Genomic DNA, 25942 nt, shown 5'->3' on the forward strand with positions numbered 1-25942 from the left:
TCGGCAAGTAAGTTTGGCCTCGGGCCAAATTTTTTCGGAGCAACTGAATGGTGGGCCAGAATCAGTCATCAATCAGGCAAAGCATGTTTTTTTTTCTACTAAACAAAACTTTTTTCCCCTTATCTATAGGCTACTAGTATTATTATACCATTATATCTTGTACAAAAAAGTAATTTAAGAAAGTCATTAGTTTAAATAAAGTAACTTGAATTTGCTACAGACTGTTATTAGTGTGTTATTACTGCTTTAGCGCTACTCTGTGGCTCCGTTATGAAACCGCTTATAAGTAACTTGGTGATAATATTTTCTGCCAAGCTACTAACAAATGCAGTCCTTTAAAATACACAGAACAACATTAAACACATGAAAAACCCATGATATGAACAGTAGCACAGTAGTCAGTACTGCACACGGAGCAGCAGCTCTCTGTGTCTCCTGAAGCCAGTGAGAGGATATGCAAATGAGGCGGATTTTCCAACGTATTTTTAGACATATAATGGACGTTTTACCATTTAAAAGACCAACAGCAAAACTCAAGGTAAGTTATCAGTTGTATTTTTCACAGTTTAAACCACAACAAATCACTTGACACATACGTCTTACCATTTCAACAGCTTCAGGAGTTCCCCGGGAGTCTGTGCCTACGTTACTCCTGAATATTTGTGTGCACCTCTAATTAAGGCCCCCTATGCTACAGGTGACAGGGAACTATACAGAATTGTGTGCGTCCGGAATCAAGAAGATTCTACTTTTATTTTATTTTATCTTTTCTAAATAAAGGCTTTGAATTCTCTATGAAATTGTCATTTTTGTGATAGTAAATAATAAAAAAAAAAAAAAAAAAAAAAAAAAAAAAAAAGATTTTTAAATCAGATTTTCAATGTCATCTGGCGGGCCAGATATTATTGTAGACGGGCCAATTTTGGCCCGCGGGCCGCCAGTTGCCGACCACTGGTTTAGAGGAACCTATGCATGTACCGGGTTAGAGCGGGAACATATAGGAGAACGGACCACAAGAATATAGCGTGGATTAAAAATAAAAGTTAAGCACTGAGCTACATGTGTCTCCCGTCTGGGCCATTGCAGACTCATTGCCTGAGCACGGCATGTTACTAGAACCAAACAAATCCGCGCCCTCTTTCTTCTTTTTATGTGCGCGGCGTCAGCGCGCTGTGCCCCATTAAATGTAGTCCGGGCGAAATACATTAACATCAGCTCCGCGACTTAAGGCTGATTTATGGTTCCGTGTTACACCAACTAGGGCTGAACGATATGGACAAAATTTCATATCTCGATATTCATGCCAGATATCTCGATATCGATACGATACGACTACGGTTTTGGTGAAAACCAAGCATTTTTCAGAAAAATAAAAACATCAGAAATCAAAAGAGTGCAGTTTTATTTATTAGAACTCACTGCCAGTCATCAACATTAACATAAAGTCTCAATAATAATAAATAATAATCAAAATATTTAACTGTAGCTCCGCTTTAACGAAAAATAACCAATGCAGTAGCTGGTGGAAGGTGAAACATTGAAAGTGCATTCAAGTGCAACATCTTATATTCTTTGTATGACAACATAACAGTATGCAGAAAATGCATAACAGAACAGAGGTAGTTACAGCACAGTAGTTACAGATTCTTTGCCAGGAACACTAGTTTGTTAACCATGTCTGGCTTCAGACAGGACCTCTCACAACTCACAATGTTTCCTGATGCACTAAAAATTCTCTCTGAGGGAGAGCTAGTGGCCTGCATGCACAAGTATTTTCTTGCCATGTTGCTGAGCTGGGGAAAGTTGACTTTGTGAGTTCTCCACCACAGAAGGGGGTCCTCTTCATTGTCAATGGTGGAGGACAGCAGGTAGGCACTCAGCTCAGCTTCTATGGCAGCAGAGGGATCGATTGGTACTGGGGCACTTGCAGTGGATTTTTTGAAGAAGCTTGCCAACGACTTTTTAGCCATCTTGGTGGGTGGGGGTGAAACTTCTTCCACTCTGGTGGACTCAACAGAATGCTAGAAAATAGGAAAAAAAGAAGAAGAAAAAAATAATTAGTTTATATTATAATACAATATAATATATTAATTATCATCACTCTATGAATAACACAATTCAACTAAATTTAAATGAAAGGAACTGTTCTCATTTAATCCATTCTAAGCATTATTTTTACCTTGTGTTCCATAAGTGTCTTCATCTCTGACACCAGTCTGGCTCTGATGTTGGGGACGTCATTAACACTGATGTACTGTGTCTTGTATCTTGGATCTAAGAAGGATGCCATATCCAGGAGCTCTTGTGTGACTCCGTCTTCATACTTGCTATTCATGTACTCCAACATTTTCTTTTTTAAGGACTTGGTCATATCAGTGTCATCCTCCTCTGGTGCCAAGATGGTTGTGTTAAACAGGTTGAGTACTGGCTTGATGTGTGAAACACTAACGTAATCCTCCCCTGACAGAGCATCCGTGAATTCAAGCAGTGGTCCCAGTGCCTTGCTGACTGACTCCAGCACATCCAGATCTTGATGTCCAAGAATTAGGTGCCGGGTGTTTCTGTCCTCTGAGAGGACCTCGTGGAGTGCTTTCTGCTGCTCCAGAATCCTGTTAATCATGAGCACCCTAGACCCCCATCTAGTTTGACACTCAGTTATGAGTCCATGGACTGGAAGGTTGAGGCGTTTCTGGGCTTGATCAAGTGCCACTCTCTTTTTCCAGCTGTGTGAGAAGTGGCACACTAACTTTTTGCAGACACCTGTTGCACGGCTGATCCGGTTGTCACCTTTCACTGCGTTTTCTAGAAAAAATAGATGTACAAAATAATTAGCGAGTATACTACAATAGCTAAATAACCACATATTAATGCAAATTGTTCCCCCTCTCTCTCTCTCTCTCTCTCTCTCTCTCTCTCTCACCCTCATCCCCTCTGGTCCATGGACTTCGCGGCCATCCGTTTTTTTGTTTTGAAATGACAAAATAAAAATAGAGAAATAATCCAAAATAATCTGTTTCCCATCTTTTGTTTTGATAATAAAAAACAATGGAGTGAAGACAGATTACAGATTAAACTCATGTTTCACTCCCAGGTTTCATATTTGATTTATTTTCTGTTTCAACATTTAAAAATCTAAAACTGTTAATTTTCAATCTGATCAACAAAAGAACCAGAAACAACTTTCTTCATTTATTACTGCGCATGTGTAATCCCCCCATTTGTCCAATCCTTGTTTTCAGTATCCTTGGATACTACCTCGGATTATTTTGGTTTATTTCTCTATTTTTATTTTGTAATTAAAAAAAAAAAACTGATGGCCGCAAATACACGGAGCCCCCCCCCCCCCCCCCCCCACACACACACACACACACACCTCTCTCCCCCTCTCAAAGTTATTAAAATAAAAATAGCAAAACGTACCTATTGCCAGGTGTAGCCTGTGTCCAAAGCACTGAAGACGCGTCCAGCCATTCAGCTCCAAAGCCTTTATCATGTTTGATGCGTTATCAGTCGTCACGCAAACCTGTTGGTCCTCCTTCAAGTCCCAGTCTGCTAACGCACCTCTCATCTCCTGCGCTATATTATCCCCTGTATGCTCCCCGGGGAAGAAGGACGTCTGCAGACAGCGGGTTTTGAGTTCGAAGTTTTTAGTTATAAAATGGAGCGTTAAACTGATGTAAGGTTCGGTTGTCCGGCTCGACCACAGGTCCGTGGTTGTGGCGAAATTATCTATTTCGCGGAGCTCGGATTCAACATTCATTTTACATTCATTATAGAGTTTTGGTATGGCCACTTGACTGAAATGTGTTCGGGATGGTATTTTATAACGCTTATCCAGCGTGTGGACCATTTTTTTAAAGCCTTCTTTTGACACGGTGTACACGGGTGCCATGTCTTTAGCTAAGTGATATGTAATTGACTCTGTAATGGCTTTGTGTCGGCTGGACGTCGACTCGTATGGTGTAACACTACCAAGCGCATCAGCAATCATAGTTTGCTTGGGCCTCTTAAGGGATGACTGAGAGGTCCCCGGTGTTTGTTTTAATGTCATACACTCATCGTGCAGCACACGGTGGTGTTGTTTCAAGTGGTGAAACAAGTTGGTTGTGTTCCCTTGCTTCGTCGCAATTTTCACCAAGCACGACTTGCACAACACCTCGCGCTGGTCGACATCATCCTGTCTAAAACCAAAATACCTCCAAATAATGGAGGAGGATTTATGTTTTGGCACCAAATTTGATTCTGCACCGCCACCGGCCGCATTATCTTTCGCACTCATGTCTCTTTTCCTCCGTTTGGATTTCTCCGCTCTTCTCCGCTCTCCTGTGCGTGTGGCTGTGTGCATCTCAGGCCGTCTCCCTCACTCCCACCCTCCTATGTTTGTCATTGGTTGGCTTCAGCTGTCGATCAACAGCAAGCATGAAATAAGCTTTGTGGTTGGCTGGCCGTAGTGCTGCGTTCAAGGGCAATCTTAAAAGTAATGTTTTTGGAGACTGCTCGAGCTTTACAAGCAGGGCGAGCGGAAATATATCGTTTATATCGTTGCTTTTCCGTTATTAATGTCTTGAATGTTCATATCTCGATATAGATACGATAACGGTATATCGTTCAGCCCTAACACCAACGCAGAGCCTACGGCGTAGGGTACGCAGCGGTTGAGTCGCCGCATACCCATGAACCCCATGAACCCTCGAGCACCCTGCGGGGGGTGTAGAGCTGGTCCAGTGTTCCACGACCGGGACGAAAACCTCATTGTTCCTCCTGAATCCAAGGTTCAACTATCGGACGTAATCTCCTCTCCAGTACGCTGGAGTAGACTTTCCCGGGGAGGCTGAGAAGTGTGATCCCCCTATAGTTGGAGCACAGTCTCCCGTCCCCCTTTTTAAAAAGAGGGACCACCACTCCGGTTTGCCACTCCAGCGGTACTGTCCCCTTCCTCCATGCAATATGGCAGAGGCGTGTCAACTATAGAGGCCTGTCAGTATTTTCGGCAAAGGAAACGGCGCCAGCGACCTCCGTCGTCACTTGTGTCCAGCTGGTATCAGACCGGGAACAGCGCCACTCGCGGCCACAGCCAGAACTGCAGGTCGCGGACGCGTTCACTGTCTTTTTGAGAACGTGCACGTCCACGCGCCAAATGAACGCAGGATACGCGTGACGACAACGATGCGTACGCGTTCTGAACTGCAAGTAGAACTGAGCCCTAACTGATGACGGTTGGATTCTTCCTGATGTTGGTCCTCAAAGGCCTTCAAGAAAGCAGCTCAGCGTGAAGTCAAGACACTAAACTGTGGTGTTTGTTTCAAGATAACGGAGCCTGGAAGCAGGTTTACCTTCCTCTTCCTCAGCTTGGAGTCGTTGAGCTCCTCCTTGACGGTAATCTCCTGCTTGGGCGGCAGAAGTTCCAGCTCCCTCTCCTTGGCTTCTCTCAGCAGCTGCTCGGCGGTGATCTGCACCTCGGCAGGAGCTTCGTTCTTCACCTGAAACACCACAAACACTCTGAAATATCTCTGCAGGAGCTTTGTTCTTCACCTGAAACACCACAAACACCCTGAAATATCTCTGCAGGAGCTTTGTTCTTCACCTGAAACACCACAAACACCCTGAAATATCTCTGCAGGAGCTTTGTTCTTCCCCTGAAACACCACAAACACCCTGAAATATCTCTGAAGGAGCTTTGTTCTTCACCTGAAACACCACAAACACCCTGAAATATCTCTGCAGGAGCTTTGTTCTTCACCTGAAACACCACAAACACCCTGAAATATCTCTGCAGGAGCTTTGTTCTTCACCTGAAACACCACAAACACCCTGAAATCTTTCTCCACCCACTTTTATGCTCCCTGGGTCTTTTCAGAATCCAAAGAATTGAAAGGACAATCAGGATCTTGTGTTTCATGCCGTCATCCTGAGTCAAAAAAAGCAGTAGTGCCAAGTAATGTAGCAAAACCAAAGCTGGAGTTATGATGGGAGACATTCCTTGGTTTGAGGATTTGAAACACTTAGCGCCGCTCCTTTTAAGAGTTCCACCTCCGACCAAACGGGACAGCTAATCACAACAATGTTCATGCTGCTGCTGTAAGACAACGGAAACCTCCAACCTCAGTATGTGTTATATGTCCTTGAATAATGTTTGATGGGTGATGTTTGATAATATCCTTGAATAAAGTTTGAGGTTTTTTATCTGTGCTGTATTTATTTGTTCCAAGGGACTGCAGACGCAAATGATCCTAAGGCTAACTCTGGTGCAATGCATCACATGTTTACATTTATGTTTTTAATTGCACATGGTCCCTCTCAAATAAGATTTAAGTAAGTAAGTAAACTCTCTGGTCCTGGTCTGGGTTTAGGGGGTCTTGACTCCAAGTTTACCGACGACTGATATGTTTTCTATGCTGTTGACTGCACATTAGTGCCCCCCCCACCAACTTTGAAACATGTTTTCTCCAGATTTCAGGCAGAAGAACCCGGATGTGATCAAAGTTCTGCTGAAACAAAAACTAACCAAACTAAACTAAACTCTGCCAGAAGTCTGGATTAGGGTCGCCACCCGCCCCGTAAAATACGGAATTGTCCTTTATTTGAGAAAAAAGTGTTGCGTCCCGTATTGAACTAATACGGGACGCGATTCGTCCCGTATTTTCATTAACGCCCCGTCTGTCACACACACATCAACACTAAATTTAACAATAATCAACAAAATAAAACACAGGAAACATTAAGGCCAGCAAAATCTTTGTGGCGGGACAACAGGACCTGCTGCGTCTGTGCCAGATCTTTATATATTATTATTATTATTATTATTATTATTATTATTATTATATATGTGTGTGCCAGACAGCGGGGAGGACTCGGGCTTCACCTCCAGGTCGGGGTTGGGAATTAAAAGTTGCGTTCCGTATTGAACCAATACGGACATTTATTATGCTCTTATTTAGTGATGTCATAATATACAGATGAAGGTTGGAACATTTGAATATATTGCAAAACGTCATTCGTAGTAAATTTAACTAAAAGGTGAAACAAATATATTATTTCCCACTACATTCAAAGTGAGATAATTCAAGCCTTTATTTGTTATCATTTTGGTGACTATGGCTCACAGTTTATGAAAACCCCAAATAAAAAATAAATTAGAGAATAATTTATGAAATCAATAGACAACTTCATAATCAAAATTATAACAAATAAAGGTTTAACATATCTTGCTTTGGATGTAATAAGACTAGGTAATATATTAAGTTTCACCTTTTAAGTTGAATTATTGAAATAAATTAACTTTTACACCATATTCTAGTTGAATTATTGAAATAAATTAACTTTTACACCATATTCTAGTTGAATTATTGAAATAAATTAACTTTTACACCATATTCTAGTTGAATTATGGAAATAAATTAACTTTTACATTATATTCTAGTTGAATTATTGAAATAAATTAACTTTTACACCATATTCTAGTTGAGTTATTGAAATAAATTAACTTTTACACCATATTCTAGTTGAATTATTGAAATAAATTAACTTTTACACCATATTCTAGTTGAATTATTGAAATAAATTAACTTTTACACCATATTCTTCACCTGTATATTCTACATCTGGGCTGATGTGGACATACATACATACATACATACATACATACATACATACATACATACATACATACATACATACATACATACATACATACATACATACATACATACATACATACATACATACATACATACATACATACATACATACATACATACATACATACATACATACATACATACATACATACATAGGAGGATATTTCAGTTACTATATGGTTTTTCTGTCTCTACAGTCATGAAAGTTCAACGCTATTAAAGCACTTTAAACTTTAAATCAAAGCATTTAGTTTTTTCATATAAAATAAACACATTTTTATGCGGCCTCACCTCTTCTTCTTCTCCGGAGTCCTGGTCCTGGACCTGGTCCTGGTCCTGGTCTTTCTCCTTCTCCATTCTTCCAAAATGTTTCAATCTTCAATGTAACGGGAGTTTCTCTGGTCTGAACCAGAGCAGTGGATAAAACAGAGGCGACGCTTCCATAGGACTCCGTTGGAAATCATGGCGGCAGCACTTCCGGGTTATGGAGCCTTTATTTAAAAAACTTTATTAGCAAATGTTGCTCTACAAACCATAGACATATAAACTAGGACGCCCCGTGGAGCTGCTGCGATACATAGATATAAATATATAAAGATATAGATATAAAGACCACCATGTATCGTTAAAAGCTGCTGTTTGACCCGCTCAGGTTTGATATTCCGGGGCTCGAACCCCCGACACACCGAGGATCATGGCGTCCACCGCGGCAGGGAAGCAGCGGATCCCCGAGGTGGCGAAGGTACGAAACCCGGAGCTAAGCTAAGCTAAGCTAAGCTAAGCTAAGCTAAGCTAAGCAGGGTTTGGACAGGGCACGGGTTTTAGTCATGAAGTCTTAGCGTTTTCAACTGTTTCTGTGTCAAACTGGGGCTGGTGTCGGGCTCACATTCATATGAATTAGTGGAATCAGTTCTTATTTATGGATTCATTCAGTTTAATTAGTTTAATCCACACTAGGGTTTCCACCTTTCACAAATAGAAATAAGGGACGCCCTGATTTCAGCAGCGCAGGAGCAAAAAAAAAAAGACCCAAAACTTCTAAACTGCATAAAAATGTGTTTATTTTATATGAAAAAACTAAATGCTTTGATTTAAAGTTTAAAGTGCTTTAATAGCGTTGAACTTTCATGACTGTATAGACAGAAAAACCATATAGTAACTGAAATATCCTCCTATGTATACGTATGTCCACATCAGCCCAGATGTAGAATATACAGGTGAAGAATGTGGTGTAAAAGTTAATTTATTTCAATAATTGAACTAGAATATGGTGTAAAAGTTAATTTATTTCAATAATTCAATTAGAATATGGTGTAAAAGTTAATTTATTTGAATAATTCAACTAGAATATGGAGTAAAAGTTAATTTATTTCAATAATTCAACTAGAATATAATGTAAAAGTTAATTTATTTCAATAATTCAACTAGAATATGGTGTAAAAGTTAATTTATTTCAATAATTCAACTAGAATATGGTGTAAAAGTTAATTTATTTCAATAATTCAACTAGAATATCGTGTAAAAACGAATTTATTTCAATAATTCAACTAGAATATGGTGTAAAAGTTAATTTATTTCAATAATTCAACTAGAATATGGTGTAAAAGTTAATTTATTTCAGTAATTCAACTAGAATATGGTGTAAAAGTTAATTTATTTCAATAATTCAACTAGAATATGGTGTAAAAGTTAATTTATTTCAATAATTCAACTAGAATATGGTGTAAAAGTTAATTTATTTCAATAATTCAACTAGAATATGGTGTGAAAGTTAATTTATTTCAATAATTCAACTAGAATATGGTGTAAAAGTTAATTTATTTCAATAATTCAACTAGAATATGGTGTAAAAGTTAATTTATTTCAATAATTCAACTAGAATATGGTGTAAAAGTTAATTTATTTCAATAGTTCAACTAGAATATGGTGTAAAAGTTAATTTATTTCAATAATTGAACTAGAATATGGTGTAAAAGTTAATTTATTTCAGTAATTCAACTAGAATATGGTGTAAAAGTTAATTTATTTCAATAGTTCAACTAGAATATGGTGTAAAAGTTAATTTATTTCAATAATTCAACTACAGTATGGTGTAAAAGTTAATTTATTTCAATAATTCAACTAGAATATGGTGTAAAAGTTAATTTATTTAAATAATTCAACTAGAATATGGTGTAAAAGTTAATTCATTTCAATAATTCAACTAGAATATGGTGTAAAAGTTAATTTATTTCAATAATTCAACTTAAAAGGTGAAACTTAATATATTTCCTAGTCTTATTACATGCAAAGCAAGATATGTTAAACCTTTATTTGTTATAATTTTGATGATGGAATTGTCTATTGATTTCATAAATTATTCTCTAATTTATTTTTTATTGGGGGTTTTCATAAACTGTGAGCCATAATCACCAAAATTATAACAAATAAAGGCTTGAAATATCTCACTTTGAATGTAGTGGGAAATAATATATTTGTTTCTCTTTTTAGTTAAATTTACTACGAATTACGTTTAGCAATATATTCAAATGTTCCAACCTTCATCTGTATATTATGACATCAATAAATAAGAGCATAATAAATGTCCGTATTGGTTCAATACGGAACGCAACTTTTAATTCCCAACCCCGACCTGGAGATGAAGCCCGAGTCCTCCCCGCTGTCTGGCACACACACATATAATAATAATAATAATAATAATAATAATATATAAAGATCTGGCACAGACGCAGCAGGTCCTTTTTTCCCGCCACAAAGATTTTGCTGGCCTTAATGTTTCCTGTGTTTATTTTGTTGATTATTGTTAAATTTAGTGTTGATCTGTGTGTGACAGACGGGGCGTTAATGAAAATACGGGACGAATCGTGTCCCGTATTAGTTCAATACGGGATGCAACACTTTCTCTCTCAAATAAAGGACAATTCCGTATTTTCCGGGACGGGTGGCGACCCTAATCCAGACTTCTGGCAGAGTTTAGTTTAGTTTGGTTAGTTTTTGTTTCAGCAGAACTTTGATCACATCCGGGTTCTTCTGCCTGAAATCTGGAGAAAACATGTTTCAAAGTTGGTGGGGGGGCACTAATGTGCAGTCAACAGCATAGAAAACATATCAGTCGTCGGTAAACTTGGAGTCAAGACCCCCTAAACCCAGACCAGGACCAGAGAGTTTACTTACTTACTTAAATCTTATTTGAGAGGGACCATGTGCAATTAAAAACATACATGTAAACATGTGATGCATTGCACCAGAGTTAGCCTTAGGATCATTTGCGTCTGCAGCCCCTTGGAACAAATAAATACAGCACAGATAAAAAACCTCAAACATTATTCAAGGATATTATCAAACATCACCCATCAAACATTATTCAAGGACATATAACACATACTGAGGTTGGAGGTTTCCGTTGTCTTACAGCAGCAGCATGAACATTGTTGTGATTAGCTGTCCCGTTTGGTCGGAGGTGGAACTCTTAAAAGGAGCGGCGCTAAGTGTTTCAAATCCTCAATCCAAGGAATGTCTCCCATCATAACTCCAGCTTTGGTTTTGCTACATTACTTGGCACAACTGCTTTTTTTAACTCAGGATGACGGCATGAAACACAAGATCCTGATTGTCCTTTCAATTCTTTGGATTCTGAAAAGACACAGGGAGCATAAAAGTGGGTGGAGAAAGATTTCAGGGTGTTTGTGGTGTTTCAGGTGAAGACCAAAGCTCCTGCAGAGATATTTCAGGGTGTTTGTGGTGTTTCAGGTGAAGAACAAAGCTCCTGCAGAGATATTTCAGGGTGTTTGTGGTGTTTCAGGTGAAGAACAAAGCTCCTGCAGATATATTTCAGGGTGCTTGTGGTGTTTCAGGTGAAGAACAAAGCTCCTGCAGAGATATTTCAGGGTGTTTGTGGTGTTTCAGGTGAAGAACAAAGCTCCTGCAGAGATATTTCAGGGTGTTTGTGGTGTTTCGGGTGAAGAACAAAGCTCCTGCAGAGATATTTCAGGGTGTTTGTGGTGTTTCAGGTGAAGAACAAAGCTCCTGCAGAGATATTTCAGGGTGTTTGTGGTGTTTCAGGTGAAGAACGAAGCTCCTGCCGAGGTGCAGATCACCGCCGAGCAGCTGCTGAGAGAAGCCAAGGAGAGGGAGCTGGAACTTCTGCCGCCCAAGCAGGAGATTACCGTCAAGGAGGAGCTCAACGACTCCAAGCTGAGGAAGAGGAAGGTAAACCTGCTTCCAGGCTCCGTTATCTTGAAACAAACACCACAGTTTAGTGTCTTGACTTCACGCTGAGCTGCTTTCTTGAAGGCCTTTGAGGACCAACATCAGGAAGAATCCAACCGTCATCAGTTAGGGCTCAGTTCTACTTGCAGTTCAGAACGCGTACGCGTCGTTGTCGTCACGCGTATCCTGCGTTCATTTGGCGCGTGGACGTGCACGTTCTCAAAAAGACAGTGAACGCGTCCGCGACCTGCAGTTCTGGCTGTGGCCGCGAGTGGCGCTGTTCCCGGTCTGATACCAGCTGGACACAAGTGACGACGGAGGTCGCTGGCGCCGTTTCCTTTGCCCAGATTCTGCTGCTCTCTGCTGGAGAAAGGTCCCCATGCAGGTTAACTTGCCCAAACTTTCTATCTGAAAACATATTCTCATCTTGATGTTTCCTGCTAATTCATACACAATCTTCACTTTAATAGTTTGACAACAGAATATGTTTTTGTTTTTTTTTGTTTTTATTTTATTTTATTGATACAAACACAGGCACATATCAGAATTACAAACTTTTGCCTTGGGTTGAGCAACATCAGTATTACAAAATATACACTGAGAATCCAATTATTGTACAACATAAAATAAAAAACCCCTCCTTGAACCGCCACCTTACTGTGGTGGAGGGGTTTGTGTGCCCGAGTGATCCTAGGAGCTATGTTGTCGGGGGCACTTTCGCCCCTGGTAGGGACTCCCATGGCAAACAGGTCCTGGGTGACGGGCCAGACTAAGAGCGGTTCACAAAGCCTACCATGAAGAAGAAAAGACCAAGGACCGTTACGTCGCCCGGATCGGCGTCACCGGGGCCCCGCCCTGGAGCCAGGCCTGGGGTCGGGGCTCGTAGGCGAGCGCCTGGTGGCCGGGTCTTTGCCCGTGGGACCCGGCCGGGCTCAGCCCGAAACGGCGACGCGGGTCCGCCTTCCTGTAGGCCCACCACCCGCAGGAAGGACCATGGCAGGCCGGTGCATTGTGGGCTGGGTAGCAGTCGTGGCGGGGTGCCTCGACGACCCAATCCCTGGACCAAAACCCTCACAGTGGGGACATGGAATGTCACCTCGCTGGGGGGGAAGGAGCCGGAGCTTGTGCGTGAGGTTGAGAGATACCGGCTAGAGATAGTCGGGCTCACCTCCACACATAGCTTGGGCTCTGGAACCCAGCTCCTTGAAAGGGGCTGGACCCTCCACTACTCTGGAGTTGCCCATGGTGAGAGGCGGCGGGCTGGTGTGGGCTTGGTTATAGCCCCCCAGCTCAGCCGCCATGTGTTGGAGTTCACCCCGGTGAACGAGAGGGTCGCTTCCCTGCGCCTTCGGGTCGGGGATAGGTCTCTCACTGTTGTTTGTGCCTACGGGCCGAACAGCAGTGGGGAGTACCCGGCCTTCTTGGAGTCCCTGGGAGGGGTACTTGATAGTGCTCCAACTGGGGACTCCATTGTTCTACTGGGGGACTTCAACGCTCACGTGGGCAATGACAGTGATACCTGGAGAGGCGTGATTGGGAGGAACGGCCTCCCCGATCTGAACCCGAGTGGTGTTTTGTTGTTGGACTTCTGTGCGAGTCACAGCTTGTCCATCACGAACACCATGTTCAGGCATAAGGGTGTCCATCAGTGCACGTGGCACCAGGACACCCTAGGCCGGAGGTCAATGATCGACTTTGTTGTCGTTTCATCTGACCTTCGGCCGCATGTCTTGGACACTCGGGAGAAGAGAGGGGCTGAGCTGTCAACTGATCACCACCTGGTGGTGAGTTGGATGCGCTGGCGGAGGAGGAGGTTGGACAGACCGGGCAGACCCAAACGGATTGTGAGGGTCTGTTGGGAACGTCTGGCTGAGCCCTCTGTCAGGGACATCTTCAACTCCCACCTCCGGGAGAGCTTCTCTCGGATCCCGGGGGGGGCGGGGGACATCGAGTCCGAGTGGACCATGTTCTCTGCCTCCATTGTCAACGCGGCGGCTCGAAGCTGCGGACGCAAGGTCTCCGGTGCCTGTCGTGGCGGCAATCCTAGAACCCGGTGGTGGACACCGGAAGTACAGGATGCCGTCAGACTGAAGAAGGAGTCCTACCGGGCTATGTTGGCCGGTGGGACTCCTGACGCAGTAGATAGGTACCGGCAGGCCAAGCGGGCCGCGGCTCGGGCAGTCTTGGAGGCAAAAACTCGGGTCTGGGAGGAGTTCGGGGAGGCCATGGAGGAGGACTTTCGGTCGGCCTCGAGGAAATTCTGGAGGACCGTTCGGCGCCTCAGAAGGGGGAAGCAGTACTCTGCCGGCACCATTTATGGTGCTGGTGGGGAGCTGTTGACCTCGACTGGGGACATTGTCGGACGGTGGAAGGAGTACTTTGAGGATCTCCTTAACCCGACTGACATGCCTTCCACTGAGGAAGCAGAGGGTTGGGGCTCGGAGGCGTGCTCATCCATCACCCAAGCCGAGGTCACCGAGGTGGTTCGTAAGCTCCTCGGTGGCCGGGCACCGGGGGTGGATGAGATTCGCCCTGAGTACCTCAAGTCTCTGGATGTCGTAGGGCTGTCTTGGCTGACACGCCTGTGCGACATTGCATGGAGGAAGGGGACAGTACCGCTGGGGTGGCAAACCGGGGTGGTGGTCCCTCTGTTCAAAAAGGGGGACCGGAGAGTGTGTTCCAACTACAGGGGGATCACACTTCTCAGCCTCCCGGGGAAAGTCTACGCCAGGGTACTGGAGAGGAGATTACGGCCGATAGTCGAACCTCGGATTCAGGAGGAACAATGCGGTTTTCGTCCCGGTCGCGGAACACTGGACCAGCTCTATACCCTCCGCAGGGTGCTCGAGGGTTCATGGGAATTTGCCCAACCAGTCTACATGTGTTTTGTGGATCTGGAGAAGGCATTTGACCGTGTCCCTCGTGCCATTCTGTGGGGGGTGCTGAGTGAGTATGGAGTCCGGGGCCCTCTACTAAGGGCTGTCCGGTCTCTGTATGATCGAAGCAGGAGTCTGGTTCGCATTGCCGGCAGTAAGTCAGACTTGTTCCCGGTGCATGTTGGACTCCGGCAGGGCTGCCCTTTGTCACCGGTCCTGTTCATAATTTTTATGGACAGGATTTCTAGGCGCAGCCAGGGGCCGGAGGGGATCCGGTTTGGGAACCTCAGGATTTCATCTCTGCTTTTTGCAGATGATGTTGTCCTGTTGGCTTCATCAGACCGGGACCTCCAGCATGTGCTGGGGCGGTTTGCGGCCGAGTGCGACGCGGCAGGGATGAGAATCAGCACCTCCAAGACCGAGGCCATGGTTCTCGACCGGAAAAGGGTGGCATGCCTTCTCCGGGTGGGTGGAGAAGTCCTGCCTCAGGTGGAGGAGTTCAAGTATCTCGGGATCTTGTTCACGAGTGAGGGAACAATGGAGCGTGAGATTGACAGGCGGATCGGTGCAGCGTCCGCAGTAATGCGGTCGATGTACTGGACCGTCGTGGTGAAGAGGGAGCTGAGTCGAAAGGCGAAGCTCTCGATTTACCGGTCAATCTACGCCCCTACCCTCACCTATGGTCATGAACTTTGGGTAGTGACCGAAAGGACAAGATCGCGGATACAAGCGGCCGAGATGAGTTTCCTCCGCAGGGTGGCTGGACGCTCCCTTAAAGATAGGGTGAGGAGTTCGGTCACCCGGGAGGAGCTCGGAGTCGAGCCGCTACTCCTCCACATTGAGAGGAGTCAGCTGAGGTGGCTTGGGCATCTGTACCGGATGCCTCCTGGACGCCTCCCTAGGGAGGTGTTCCAGGCATGTCCCACCGGGAGGAGACCCCGGGGAAGACCCAGGACACGCTGGAGAGACTATGTCTCTCGGCTGGCCTGGGAACGCCTCGGACTCCCCCCGGAAGAGCTGGAGGAGGTGTCTGGGGTGAGGGAAGTCTGGGCATCCCTGCTGAGGCTGCTGCCCCCGCGACCCGGTAACGGAAAAGCGGGAGAAGATGAGTGAGTGAGTGATGAGTGATAAAATAAAAATAAAAAATAACTCACAAGGGCCATCTCATATCTTTTCTTTAACAAGACTCAAGGACTTACTCAAGAGCTCTAGCTCATTTCTCCACTGGGTCAAACACGGCTTGGTCTTAAAAAAATCTACATTCGTGAATGAAGAACTTTCCCAATAACACCAAATTATTAAGGACAAAGTCCAAATTCCTGTCTTCAACAAAAACACCAAATATGTGTATATATGTATATATATATATATATATATATATATACACACACAGTGTTTCCCCTACCATTGTATCGAGGGGGGATAGACTATTGGTTTTTTTCAGCACTACCTTGTTCTCTATAGCTGATATAACATGAATTACTCCTATGTGGGATCAATAAAGTTCTTATTTTTGCCATCTGAGAAAATTAAATATATTATATTTGGTGCCTCACTGTTTCCCAAATATATTAGTGCGTGTGTGAATGAATAAATGAGACATAAAAGGTACATTTCTTACCTAATTTCTTACTCACATAAAAACAATCCTAACCCTAATAATTTATCAGACTCATGTGCGTGACAGCAGAATTTGGGGTACAACTTTTTTATTTACATACAAATGTTTATCATTACGAATACGAATAGTTATAACATGGACACATCTTTTTGGAAGTTATCTTACTCCATATGCAACCCGATTACTAAATGTCCGACATAGGTCCGAAGTAGATGGGGTTCAGGAGTTTGCATGCAGTTTAAAAGTCCAAACAATGTCTAATATGATCAGAAACCTGATTGAACTGCTGCAGGTAAAGTACTGACTGAGAGCTACGCGCCGACTAGTGGGGTGAAGGCTGTATTGCTACTGTAGCCTGGCGTGAGCCTATGAGTCCGAGCTCAGGGCAAAGGAAAAGCTACGCACAAATCGTTTTACACACGGATCGTTTTTACAGATTTTCCGCGGCAGAAGTGTGTCAAAATCCACGTGTACAAAGACAGGCAATCGAGAGCTCCCGGCTGATTTTTGCGCACACATAAATATGAATACAGACACACAAATCTTTTTACACACACACAAATGTGAATACGGACACACAAATAATATTGGAACAATAATACCCCCATAAGTACAGGGTTGAGCAGCAGTGGAGCGACACAGTTTCTTACCGTAATTGGTTTTAAATGTTCTTATGGATTAGTGACAGTTTGCAAATAAATATATTTTTGTTTTTCATAACTTGGATTCCATTGGATTTTTTAAGAACAACGGAGCGTGGGACTCAGACCGGAGTAAAACCATAGCCTACTGCTAACTAGCATCTGCCTGTACAGAGAGGAAAAACTATGCAAACTGTGATTCTTTTTTTTTTAATTGCACGTTAAAAAAAAAACATATTTAATTGAAAAATAAATACAAAGTTTTTGTTTGAAACCTTTAAAGTTTATTTTGCGAGTAACAATTTGTGTGTGTGTGTGTGTGTGTGTGTGTGTGTGTGTGTGTGTGTGTGTGTGTGTGTGTGTGTGTGTGTGTGTGTGTGTGTGTGTGTGTGTGTGTGTGTGTGTGTGTGTGTGTGTGTGTGTGTGTGTGTGTGTGTGTGTGTGTGTGTGTGTGTGTGTGTGTGTGTGTGTGTGTGTGTGTACATTTGTATGTAAGTACAGTTGTGTGGAAAAAGTGTTTTCCTCCCTGATTTCTTATTTGCAAAAGAAATTCTTTTTTGCATGTTTGTCGCACTTAAATGTTTCAGATCATCAAACAAATTTAAATATTAGACGAACATATGCACAAGTAAACACAAAATGCAGTTTTTAAAGGTTTTTATTATGAAGGGGAAAGAAAAATCCAAACCTAAATGGCCCTGTGTGAAAAAGTGATTGTCCCCTAAACGTAATAACTGGTTGGGCCATTCTTAGCAGCAACAACTGCAATCAAGCGTTTGCGATAACTGGCAATGAGTCTTTTCCAGCTGTGGAGGAATTTTGGCCCACTCATCTTTGCAGAATTGTTGTAATTCAGCCACATTGCAGGGTTTTTGATCATGAACAGCCTTTTTAAGGTCATGCCACAGCATCTCAATCGGATTCAGGTCGGGACTTTTGACTAGGCCACTCAAGTCTTCATTTTGTTTTTCTTAAACCATTCAGAGATGGACTTGCTGGTGGGTTTTGGATCATTGTCCTGCTGCAGAACCCAAGTGCACTTGAGCTTGAGGTCACGAACAGATGGCCGGACATTCTCCTTTTTTGGTAGACAGCAGAATTCATTCATGGTCTTCCAGGGCCTGAAGCAGCAAAACAGCCCCAGACAATTGTTGTGGAATTTATCAAACCAGTTCAGAAGTCCGCTTTGTGGTTTTTATGAGGTTTTATTGAGCCGGCGGTGAGCACGTCTACACAGGCCAGAGGTCTGGTAGAAATGCTGACCTCGAGTGAGGTTGTAATCAGATTCTTATACAACAAGGAGTTTAACAAATGCAGGAATACACGAATCAGGCAAGAGACAAAAAGTAATTTACAGTCGGATGTGAATCGGGCCAAATGTCATTATCAGACATTTGGCATGACTGACACAGACCTCCAAATCACCCCATGGGGTGCTCTCTTGATGCCTGTCTGTTTGAACCAACTTCCAGGTGTCGGGATCTGCCCGGGGGGTAGGAAGTTGAGTAGCAAGTTGGAGCTTCCTCAAAAGGTCTTGAGTCCAGTTCAAAGCCCTGCAGGAGGTAGGACTGGGGCGACCTCCCCCTGCAGGGGGCCAAGCTGTCAAAATTCTTCATCACCATCACACTACCACCACCATGTTTTACTGTTATGATGATCCTTTTCTGAAATGCAGTGTTACTTTTACGCCAGATGTACCCTTTTCACGACCATTCGGCGCACTGTGTGAAAAGGCGCACCCTCAGTTTTGTGTGTCATTTTTGGATTTTAAACACACATACGGTGCACCGACCCAAAAGGCGCCGTCTACAGACACGGAGCTGCACACACGCGCGCTGCAAAACACACGCGCTGCAGAACACACCCACAAGACTGCTTATTTAAAAATAGAGTGGAGCAAAACTTAGTTTGATATTTTATTTCACTTTTCACATCAATCAAACCCTTCAAAGGTTCATCTTCTGTTTCCGCATTAAAGAATTAAAAAAAACCACCGGGTCGCCGCACATAAACCTGTCTCAGCCACCCCGATCATCTCCTCATCCATCCAGCCCTTTTCATTTCACTCTGGCTGGAAAAGTCTGTTTAGGCAACGCTTTTCTTTTAAAAATCACCATAGCCGGCAGTTTCTGTCCATCAGCGTGGCAGGCAAGCACAAGAGTAAATAAACTTTTCATACCCCGTTGTGCTGCGGATCCCGACCGCGGTGGTCCCGGGTCCCGGTCCGCTCCCCCCGCGCTGGTCCCGCGTCCTGGTCCGCTCCCCCCGCGGTGGTCCCGCCGCGTCCCGGTCCGCTCCCCCCGCAGTGGTCCCGTCGCGTCCCGGTCCGCTCCCCCCGCGGTGGTCCCGCGTCCCGGTCCGCTCCCCCCGCAGTGGTCCCGTCGCGTCCCGGTCCGCTCCCCCCGCGGTGGTCCCGCGTCCCGGTCCGCTCCCCCCGCGCTGGTCCCGCCGCGTCCCGGTCCGCTCCCCCCGCAGTGGTCCCGTCACGTCCCGGTCCGCCCCCCCCCGCGCTGGTCCCCGTTAACTCCACCTAACGTGAGCGGCACCTGTCCATGTTCGTGATGTCTCGGCTGCAGAATGAGCGGGAGCACTCCATCTTTTCCATATAATCCGCCGGGCGCTGCTGCTGCGCTGGCCCCGTTTCATGAAGCGAAAGCACCAAGACAGACCTCCATGAAAATGTTAAATTTTCATTTCTTCCGCCTGTGCTTCACACCCCCCCTTCTCCCTTTACCGTTCTCATGGTGGCCGTCCACCTTACATTACCGTAATACAGGTAATAGAAACGGCGCACCGTTTCATTGGGCGCGCGGCACATTTAAAAATGGTTGCGAAAATACGGTAATGGGACATGCACCTTCCAAAAAGTTCAACTTTTGTATTTTCAGTCCACAGAGTATTTTCCCAAAAGTCTTGGGGATCATCAAGATGTTTTCTGTCAAAACTGAGACGAGCCTTTATGTTGTTTTTGCTCAGCAGTGGTTTTTGTCTTGGAACTCTGCCATTTTTGCAGCTTCTCTTTCTTATGGTGGAGTCATGAACAATGACCTTAATTGAGGCAGGTGAAGCCTGCAGTTCTTTGGATGTTGTTCTGGGGTCTTTTGTGATCTCTTGGATGAGTCGTCGCTGCGCTGTTGGGGTAATTTTGGTTGGCCGGCCTCCTGGGAAGGTTCACCACTGTTCCATGTTTTCGCCGTTTGTGGATAATGGCTCCCACTGTGGTTCGCTGGAGTCCCAAAGCCTTAGAAATGGCTTTGTAACCTTTTCCAGATTGATACATCTCAATGACTTTGTTTCTCATTTGTTCCTGATTGTCTTTGGATCGCAGCCTGATATCTAGCTTTTGAGGATATTTTGGTCTGCTTCACTTTGTCAGACTTCTTGATAGTTCTTGATTGAGAACAGGTGTGGCAGTAATCAGGCCTGGGTGTGGCGAGATAAATTGAACTCAGCTTTCCAAAGATATGATAAGCCACAGATTATCCAAATATTAACTGAAATTACATTTAGGCTCCTACATTACCGGCCTCTAATTGTTGTCAATGTTCTTGAAACAATTACTCCAAAATTGTCAACTTGAATTAAAGAAGCCTAAATAAAATTACTATAAGTTGTCCCTTTTGTTCTTTGCCCCATTCAAAATGAGGTCTTGGCTTCAGAACAGTCCATCAGATGTCCTCTGATTCGTGAAGAAGGCACAGCTTTGTTATCGGGCGACAAAGCTCGTTTGTCTTGGTCTTCACCTTCACCTGACGAACAAGGCCATGTTTGTCGGGAAAGGTCTCCACAATTCTTCCAAGTGGCCATGAATTTCTTGGTGAAGTGTCGTCCACAATCAGCACCACATCACCCACACGGAAGTTTCTTCGAGGCGAAGACCATCGCTGACGTTCTTGGAGCTGCGTGAGGTATTCTCTGCACCAGCGTTTCCAGAATACATTTGCGAGGTATTGCACCTGTCTCCATCTGCGGCTTGCATATTGGTCATCCTTATGAAATACTCCTGGTGGTAACTCAGCTTTGACCTTGAGTAACAACAAGTGGTTGGGGGTTAAGGCCTCTAAATCATTGAGGTCTGACGATGCCTTTGTGATGGGTCTGCTATTTATGACTGCCTCAGCTTCACAAAGTAAGGTGTGGAGACCTTCTTCATTCAAAAGTTGCTCCTTCACTGTGATGTTCAGGATTTTTCTCACTGAACGAATTAGCCGCTCCCAGCTTCCTCCGTGGACAGAGCCTGCTGGAGGATTGAAATGCCACTGAACATCTTTCTGTTGTAAGTGTTTCTCGATCATGCTGATGTTCCATTCCCTGATCGATTTCTTCATCTCACTGTCAGCTGACCGGAGGTTGGTTCCATTATCTGAATACATTTCTCTGACTTGTCCTCTTCTGGCAAGAAATCTTCGGATTGCATTGAGACATGCATCAGTGTCGAGTGATGATGCGACCTCTAGATGGATGGCACGTATAGCAAGACACGTGAAAATAACGCCGTATCTCTTCACTTGGCCTCTTCCTCTTTTCACTTGGAACGGGCCAAAATAATCCATACCAACTCTTGTGAATGGAGGATTGTCAGGCAGAACCCTGCATACTGGTAGATCTGCCATGAGTTGCTTGCCAGCAGCTCCATGTAGTCTTTTACAGGTGACACACTTGGACAGGAACCTTCTGATGGCTCCGCTAGCTCCAGGGATCCAGAATCTTTGACGTAGCTGAGCCAACATGTGATTCCTTCCAGCGTGAGCTGTAGTGTCATGAACGTGACTAAGCACAAGCCTGGTGATGTGTGAATCCTTAGGCAAGATGGCTTGCTGCTTGGAGTCATCGGGCATAGCTGCACGGCTTAGCCTTCCACCGACTCGCATTACTCCATCTTGGAGTACTGGATTTAGCTTAAAGAGCGAGCTACTCTTCTTTATCCTTTTGATGTTCTTTCAGCATTGCCAAATCTTCCTTGAAACCTTGCTTTTGACAATACTTGACGATCTTTGTTTCTGCTTTGGTCAAGTCGTCACAAGTGAGATTCTTTCCTTTGAAAGCTTTCTTGAACTTGATCATCCTGCTTTCTTCATCCACAGTGTTTAATTCATTTCTCTCTTTTCTTTGAGCTCTAAAAGCAAGTCTTTAAGTTTAAGAAACCAGGCAACAGCACGCTTCAATGCTGTCCAGGAAGAGTAGTGGTTCATCCACTGGTGCATAGAGTCTTCGGGCACTTGTGCCTGAATTACATGCACTTGGGTCACTCTCTTGATCTCTGGGTCGTCAAAATCCAGCATTCCAGGATCTGGATTTTTGGGCCACTGATCTTGTGAGCTGAGCAAGAAACTGGGTCCTGAAAGCCAGCTCTTGTTTCTCAAAAATGCTTCCACTGTCTGTCCTCTTGAGACATGGTCAGCGGGATTCAGAGCGGTGTTGATATATCGCCACTGCGATGTATTAGAGTGCTCCAGGATTGCTGACACCCTATTCGCAACAAACGTCTTGAACCTGGCGCTTTCACTGTTCAAATACTTTAGTACAGCCGTACTATCCGTCCAAAAGACCGATTCATGAAGTTCCAGCTCCAGCTCTTTCCTCATAAGCTTATCCATCTTTACTGCAACTGTGGCTGCAGTCAATTCCATTCTTGGGATAGTTGGAGACTTCAAGGGTGCAACCCTCGTCTTTGCTAAGATCAAGGTGGACTGAGCTTCACCAGTTGCAGAATGCAGCAGTAGGTAGCTTGTTGTTCCATAAGCGTCTTCACTCGTGTCAGCAAAGTGATGAAGTTGCACGAAGACTGGTGCCCTAAACGGCTTTGACTTGACACATCTGTCAACTCCGAATTTCTCAAGCTGTGGCAGACTGGAGAACCACCTCTTCCAGCTCTTAACAACTGTGTCTGGCAGATCTTCGTCCCAGCTATACTTCTGCCGACATAAATCCTGCAGAATTATTTTGGCAGGAAGTATTACTGGAGCGAGAAAGCCCAATGGATCAAAAATGGAGCTGACTAGGGAAAGCAGACCTCTCCTAGTGTGTGGTCGATCCTTAAGGTTGATCTTGAACTGAAACTGATCCGATTCAGCACACCACTGGATGCCCAAAGCTCTCTCCATCGGCAGGTTTTCCTCATCCAAGTCCAGATCTTGGAACCCTTGTGCTCTTTCCTTTTCTGGGATTGAGTTGAGCACCTTCCTGCTGTTGCTTGACCATTTCGTCAGCCGAAATCCACCTTTTTCCAACATGCATCTCAACTCAGCGCACAGGGTGATGGCTGTCTCTTCGTCAGAAACTGACTTAAGACAGTTGTCCACATAAAAATTTTTCTTGACAGTTTTGGCCGTCTCTTGACCAAATTGGTCCGCAAAATCTGTTGCACATTTCTGAAGTGTAAAAGTTGCAACACTTGGTGACGATGTTGCACCAAAGATGTGAACCAACATCTTGCGTTCAACGAGGTCCAGCTCACAGTTCCCTTCAGGCCACCAGAGAAACCTGAAGAGATCTGTGTCTTCACTGATGACTCTGACCTGGTGGAACATGGCTTCCACATCAGTCATGACCGCCACCGTCTCCTGTCGGAACCTCATGAGGACCCCCACCAGCGAGCTTGTTAGGTCCGGTCCCTGTAGGAGCTGTTGATTCAATGTTGTTCCTTGGAAGCTCGCCCCGCAGTCAAAGACAACACGCAGTTTCCCTTTGGTTGGATGTCTGACTCCATGGTGAGGAAGATACCACGTTCGCCCGTCAATAGCTTCACGCTCAGCACCTTTGAGCTTCACTGCGTAGCCTTTCTTGAGGACGTCATTCATGAATGCAGCATATTCTCCATAAAACTTGACGTCTCTGGAGAATCTTTTTCTTAAGTTCAATGCACGTTGCTCCGCAACTGCCCTGTTGTTTGGCATACACACAGACTTCTTCCTCATTGGAAGGCAAACACTGTAATGTCCATCTTCAAGTATTGCAGATTCTGACACCATTCTGATAAACTGATGGTCATCCTTTGACATCTCGATGTCTTCGTTTTGTCCAGCATCAGGAAAGTCCTGCTTGAACTGCAGTTGCCAGAGCTCTTCCAGCTTAGCTACTGAGATTCGATTTACAGTAATTCCTGTCAGTTTGTTTGTCTCCATTATGTCGCTTCCACCTTTTGAGTGGTCCATTCACTGTCCAGCCCAATACTGTTCTCACGGTGTATGGGCCATTGTCCGCGCTGTTAACCACTTGCAGTGGCTCCATCGCCTTGGAAACATTTGCTCCTATGAGTAATCCAACCTCTGCTTGTATAGTGGGAATTCTCACCTCCTTCAGGTGGGGCCACCTATCAATATCCTCTTGGCAGGGGATAGTGTCCTTGGTCACAGGAATGGCTTTCTGTGAATACACCTCAGAAAGTTCAACAAACTTGTTGCCGTCCAAGCTGCTGATTTCCAGACCAGTCACGATACGTCTTTTCACAATCGATTAATTCCCCATTGTTCGCAATGAGATGTTTACAGTGCGTCCACTCATGTTCAATTGGTTTATCAGTGACTCTGTAGCAAAAGTAGCTGAGCTACCTGGATCCAAAAACGCGTACGTGGTCACTATCTTGGTTCCCTTTTGCGCCTTAACACACACTGGAATGATCGAAAGAACACAGTCTTCCTTACCGGCCCCAGTGACACCAAAGGTTTCTGTTGCTTGTACAAGAGCGCTTGATACAGCTTGTTGTTCGCAACTTTCTTTTGTTGTCTCTTCTTTAGAGTCTTTATTGGTGATGTGCAAAAGTGTGGGATGCAGTTTCGAGCATTCTTGACATTGGAGCTTCTGTTTGCAGCTGCTGCTCATATGACCGTGTTTCAAACATGCAAAACACAGACCTTTGCTCCTCAAGAAATCAATCTTGTCTTTGTGTTGCTTGCTCTTAAATTTTCTGCAGACAGTGAGGCTGTTTTGCTCACCTTTGCTATAAACACAAGGTCTGCTGCTAGCATCCACTGAGACAGGTTGTATTTTTGGTGTTGTTGGATTGTCATTTTCTGTCTTGGGAAACACAACAGTTGTGAACACCTTCTTTGGTTTGAGTGTCTCTTCATATTGTGATTTTGGTTTCTGTCTCACAGGATCTTTCGTGCTTATTGTGGTCTCTTTTATGTTTCCATAGAGCGGGTGCAAAAGATATTTAACTTTCTGGTTCACAAAGTCAACAAAATCCTTAAACTTCACTCTTTTCTTTGTCCTTTCTTGCAGGTCTCAGGCGGACCTTCTCCAACATTCCTTGAGTTTATATGGAAGTTTATTTGCCAGCGCCCTTATATTAGCTGTGTTGTCCAAGTCTTCCATGTAGCTAATATCTGTCATGGTGTTAGAGCAGCCTGTGACGAATAATGCAAAAGCCTGAAGAGCAACACCATCTTCTGGCTTAATTGTCGGCCAATCCAAAGCCTCCTTTATGTAGGCTTCTGCTATCTTGAAGTCATCGCCAAAGAACTCGTGTACCATTTGTTTTGCTTTAGCATAACCTGCTGAAGGCTCCATATGGATGCAGCTCTTAACCAGTTCATGTGGTCGTCCACTTGTATACTGTAGCAGAAATTGAAGGCGATCGCGATTGTCATCAGTGCGGCTTTCAATTCCATGTTCAATGGCTCTAATGAAGGATTTGTATTCCAGTGGTTCACCGTTGAATGTTGGAATGGTGAGATCAGGAAGTAGAGATGCTTTGTGATTCTTCACAAGATACTCCGTGACATTGGCTTGCTGAGAGATGGCTTGGCAAAGCCCATCAATCACTGGTCCTTGCTGGTCTTTAATTTCAGCCTTTGGTGCAGACATGGCCATTTGACTTGTTGCTGGTGGAGCAGAATGTTGAATGCGGGGGGTTGGTAAAGCGGGCCTTGATGATAGCTGAACGGTAGGTTTTGTATCCGCTTTATCATCCTGCTCATCAGCTTGGCTGATGCCATTGTCTTCTTGAGGGCATTC

General features: G+C 44.4%; 2 protein-coding genes across 2 annotated transcripts; one reads left to right on the top strand and one right to left on the bottom strand.

Annotated features, from left to right (window-relative positions):
• Nucleotides 1-1573: 1573 nt before the first annotated feature.
• Nucleotides 1574-2402, bottom strand: LOC133460783 (zinc finger BED domain-containing protein 4-like). The gene is made up of 2 exons (XM_061741559.1): nt 2180-2402; nt 1574-2021 (listed from the first exon to the last, which is right to left on the bottom strand). The coding sequence occupies exons 1-2, from the start codon at nt 2369-2371 to the stop codon at nt 1638-1640; spliced, it is 576 nt and encodes a 191-aa protein (XP_061597543.1). The 5' UTR covers nt 2372-2402; the 3' UTR covers nt 1574-1637.
• Nucleotides 2403-8184: 5782 nt separating this feature from the next.
• LOC133460946 (crooked neck-like protein 1) lies at nt 8185-11915 on the top strand. The gene is made up of 2 exons (XM_061741660.1): nt 8185-8379; nt 11700-11915. Exons 1-2 carry the CDS (start codon nt 8332-8334, stop codon nt 11913-11915), a joined length of 264 nt encoding a protein of 87 aa, XP_061597644.1. The 5' UTR covers nt 8185-8331.
• Nucleotides 11916-25942: the final 14027 nt, after the last annotated feature.

The sequence above is a fragment of the Cololabis saira genome, chromosome 15, assembly GCF_033807715.1.
Source record: "Cololabis saira isolate AMF1-May2022 chromosome 15, fColSai1.1, whole genome shotgun sequence".
In the NCBI taxonomy this organism is placed as follows: domain Eukaryota; kingdom Metazoa; phylum Chordata; class Actinopteri; order Beloniformes; family Belonidae; genus Cololabis; species Cololabis saira.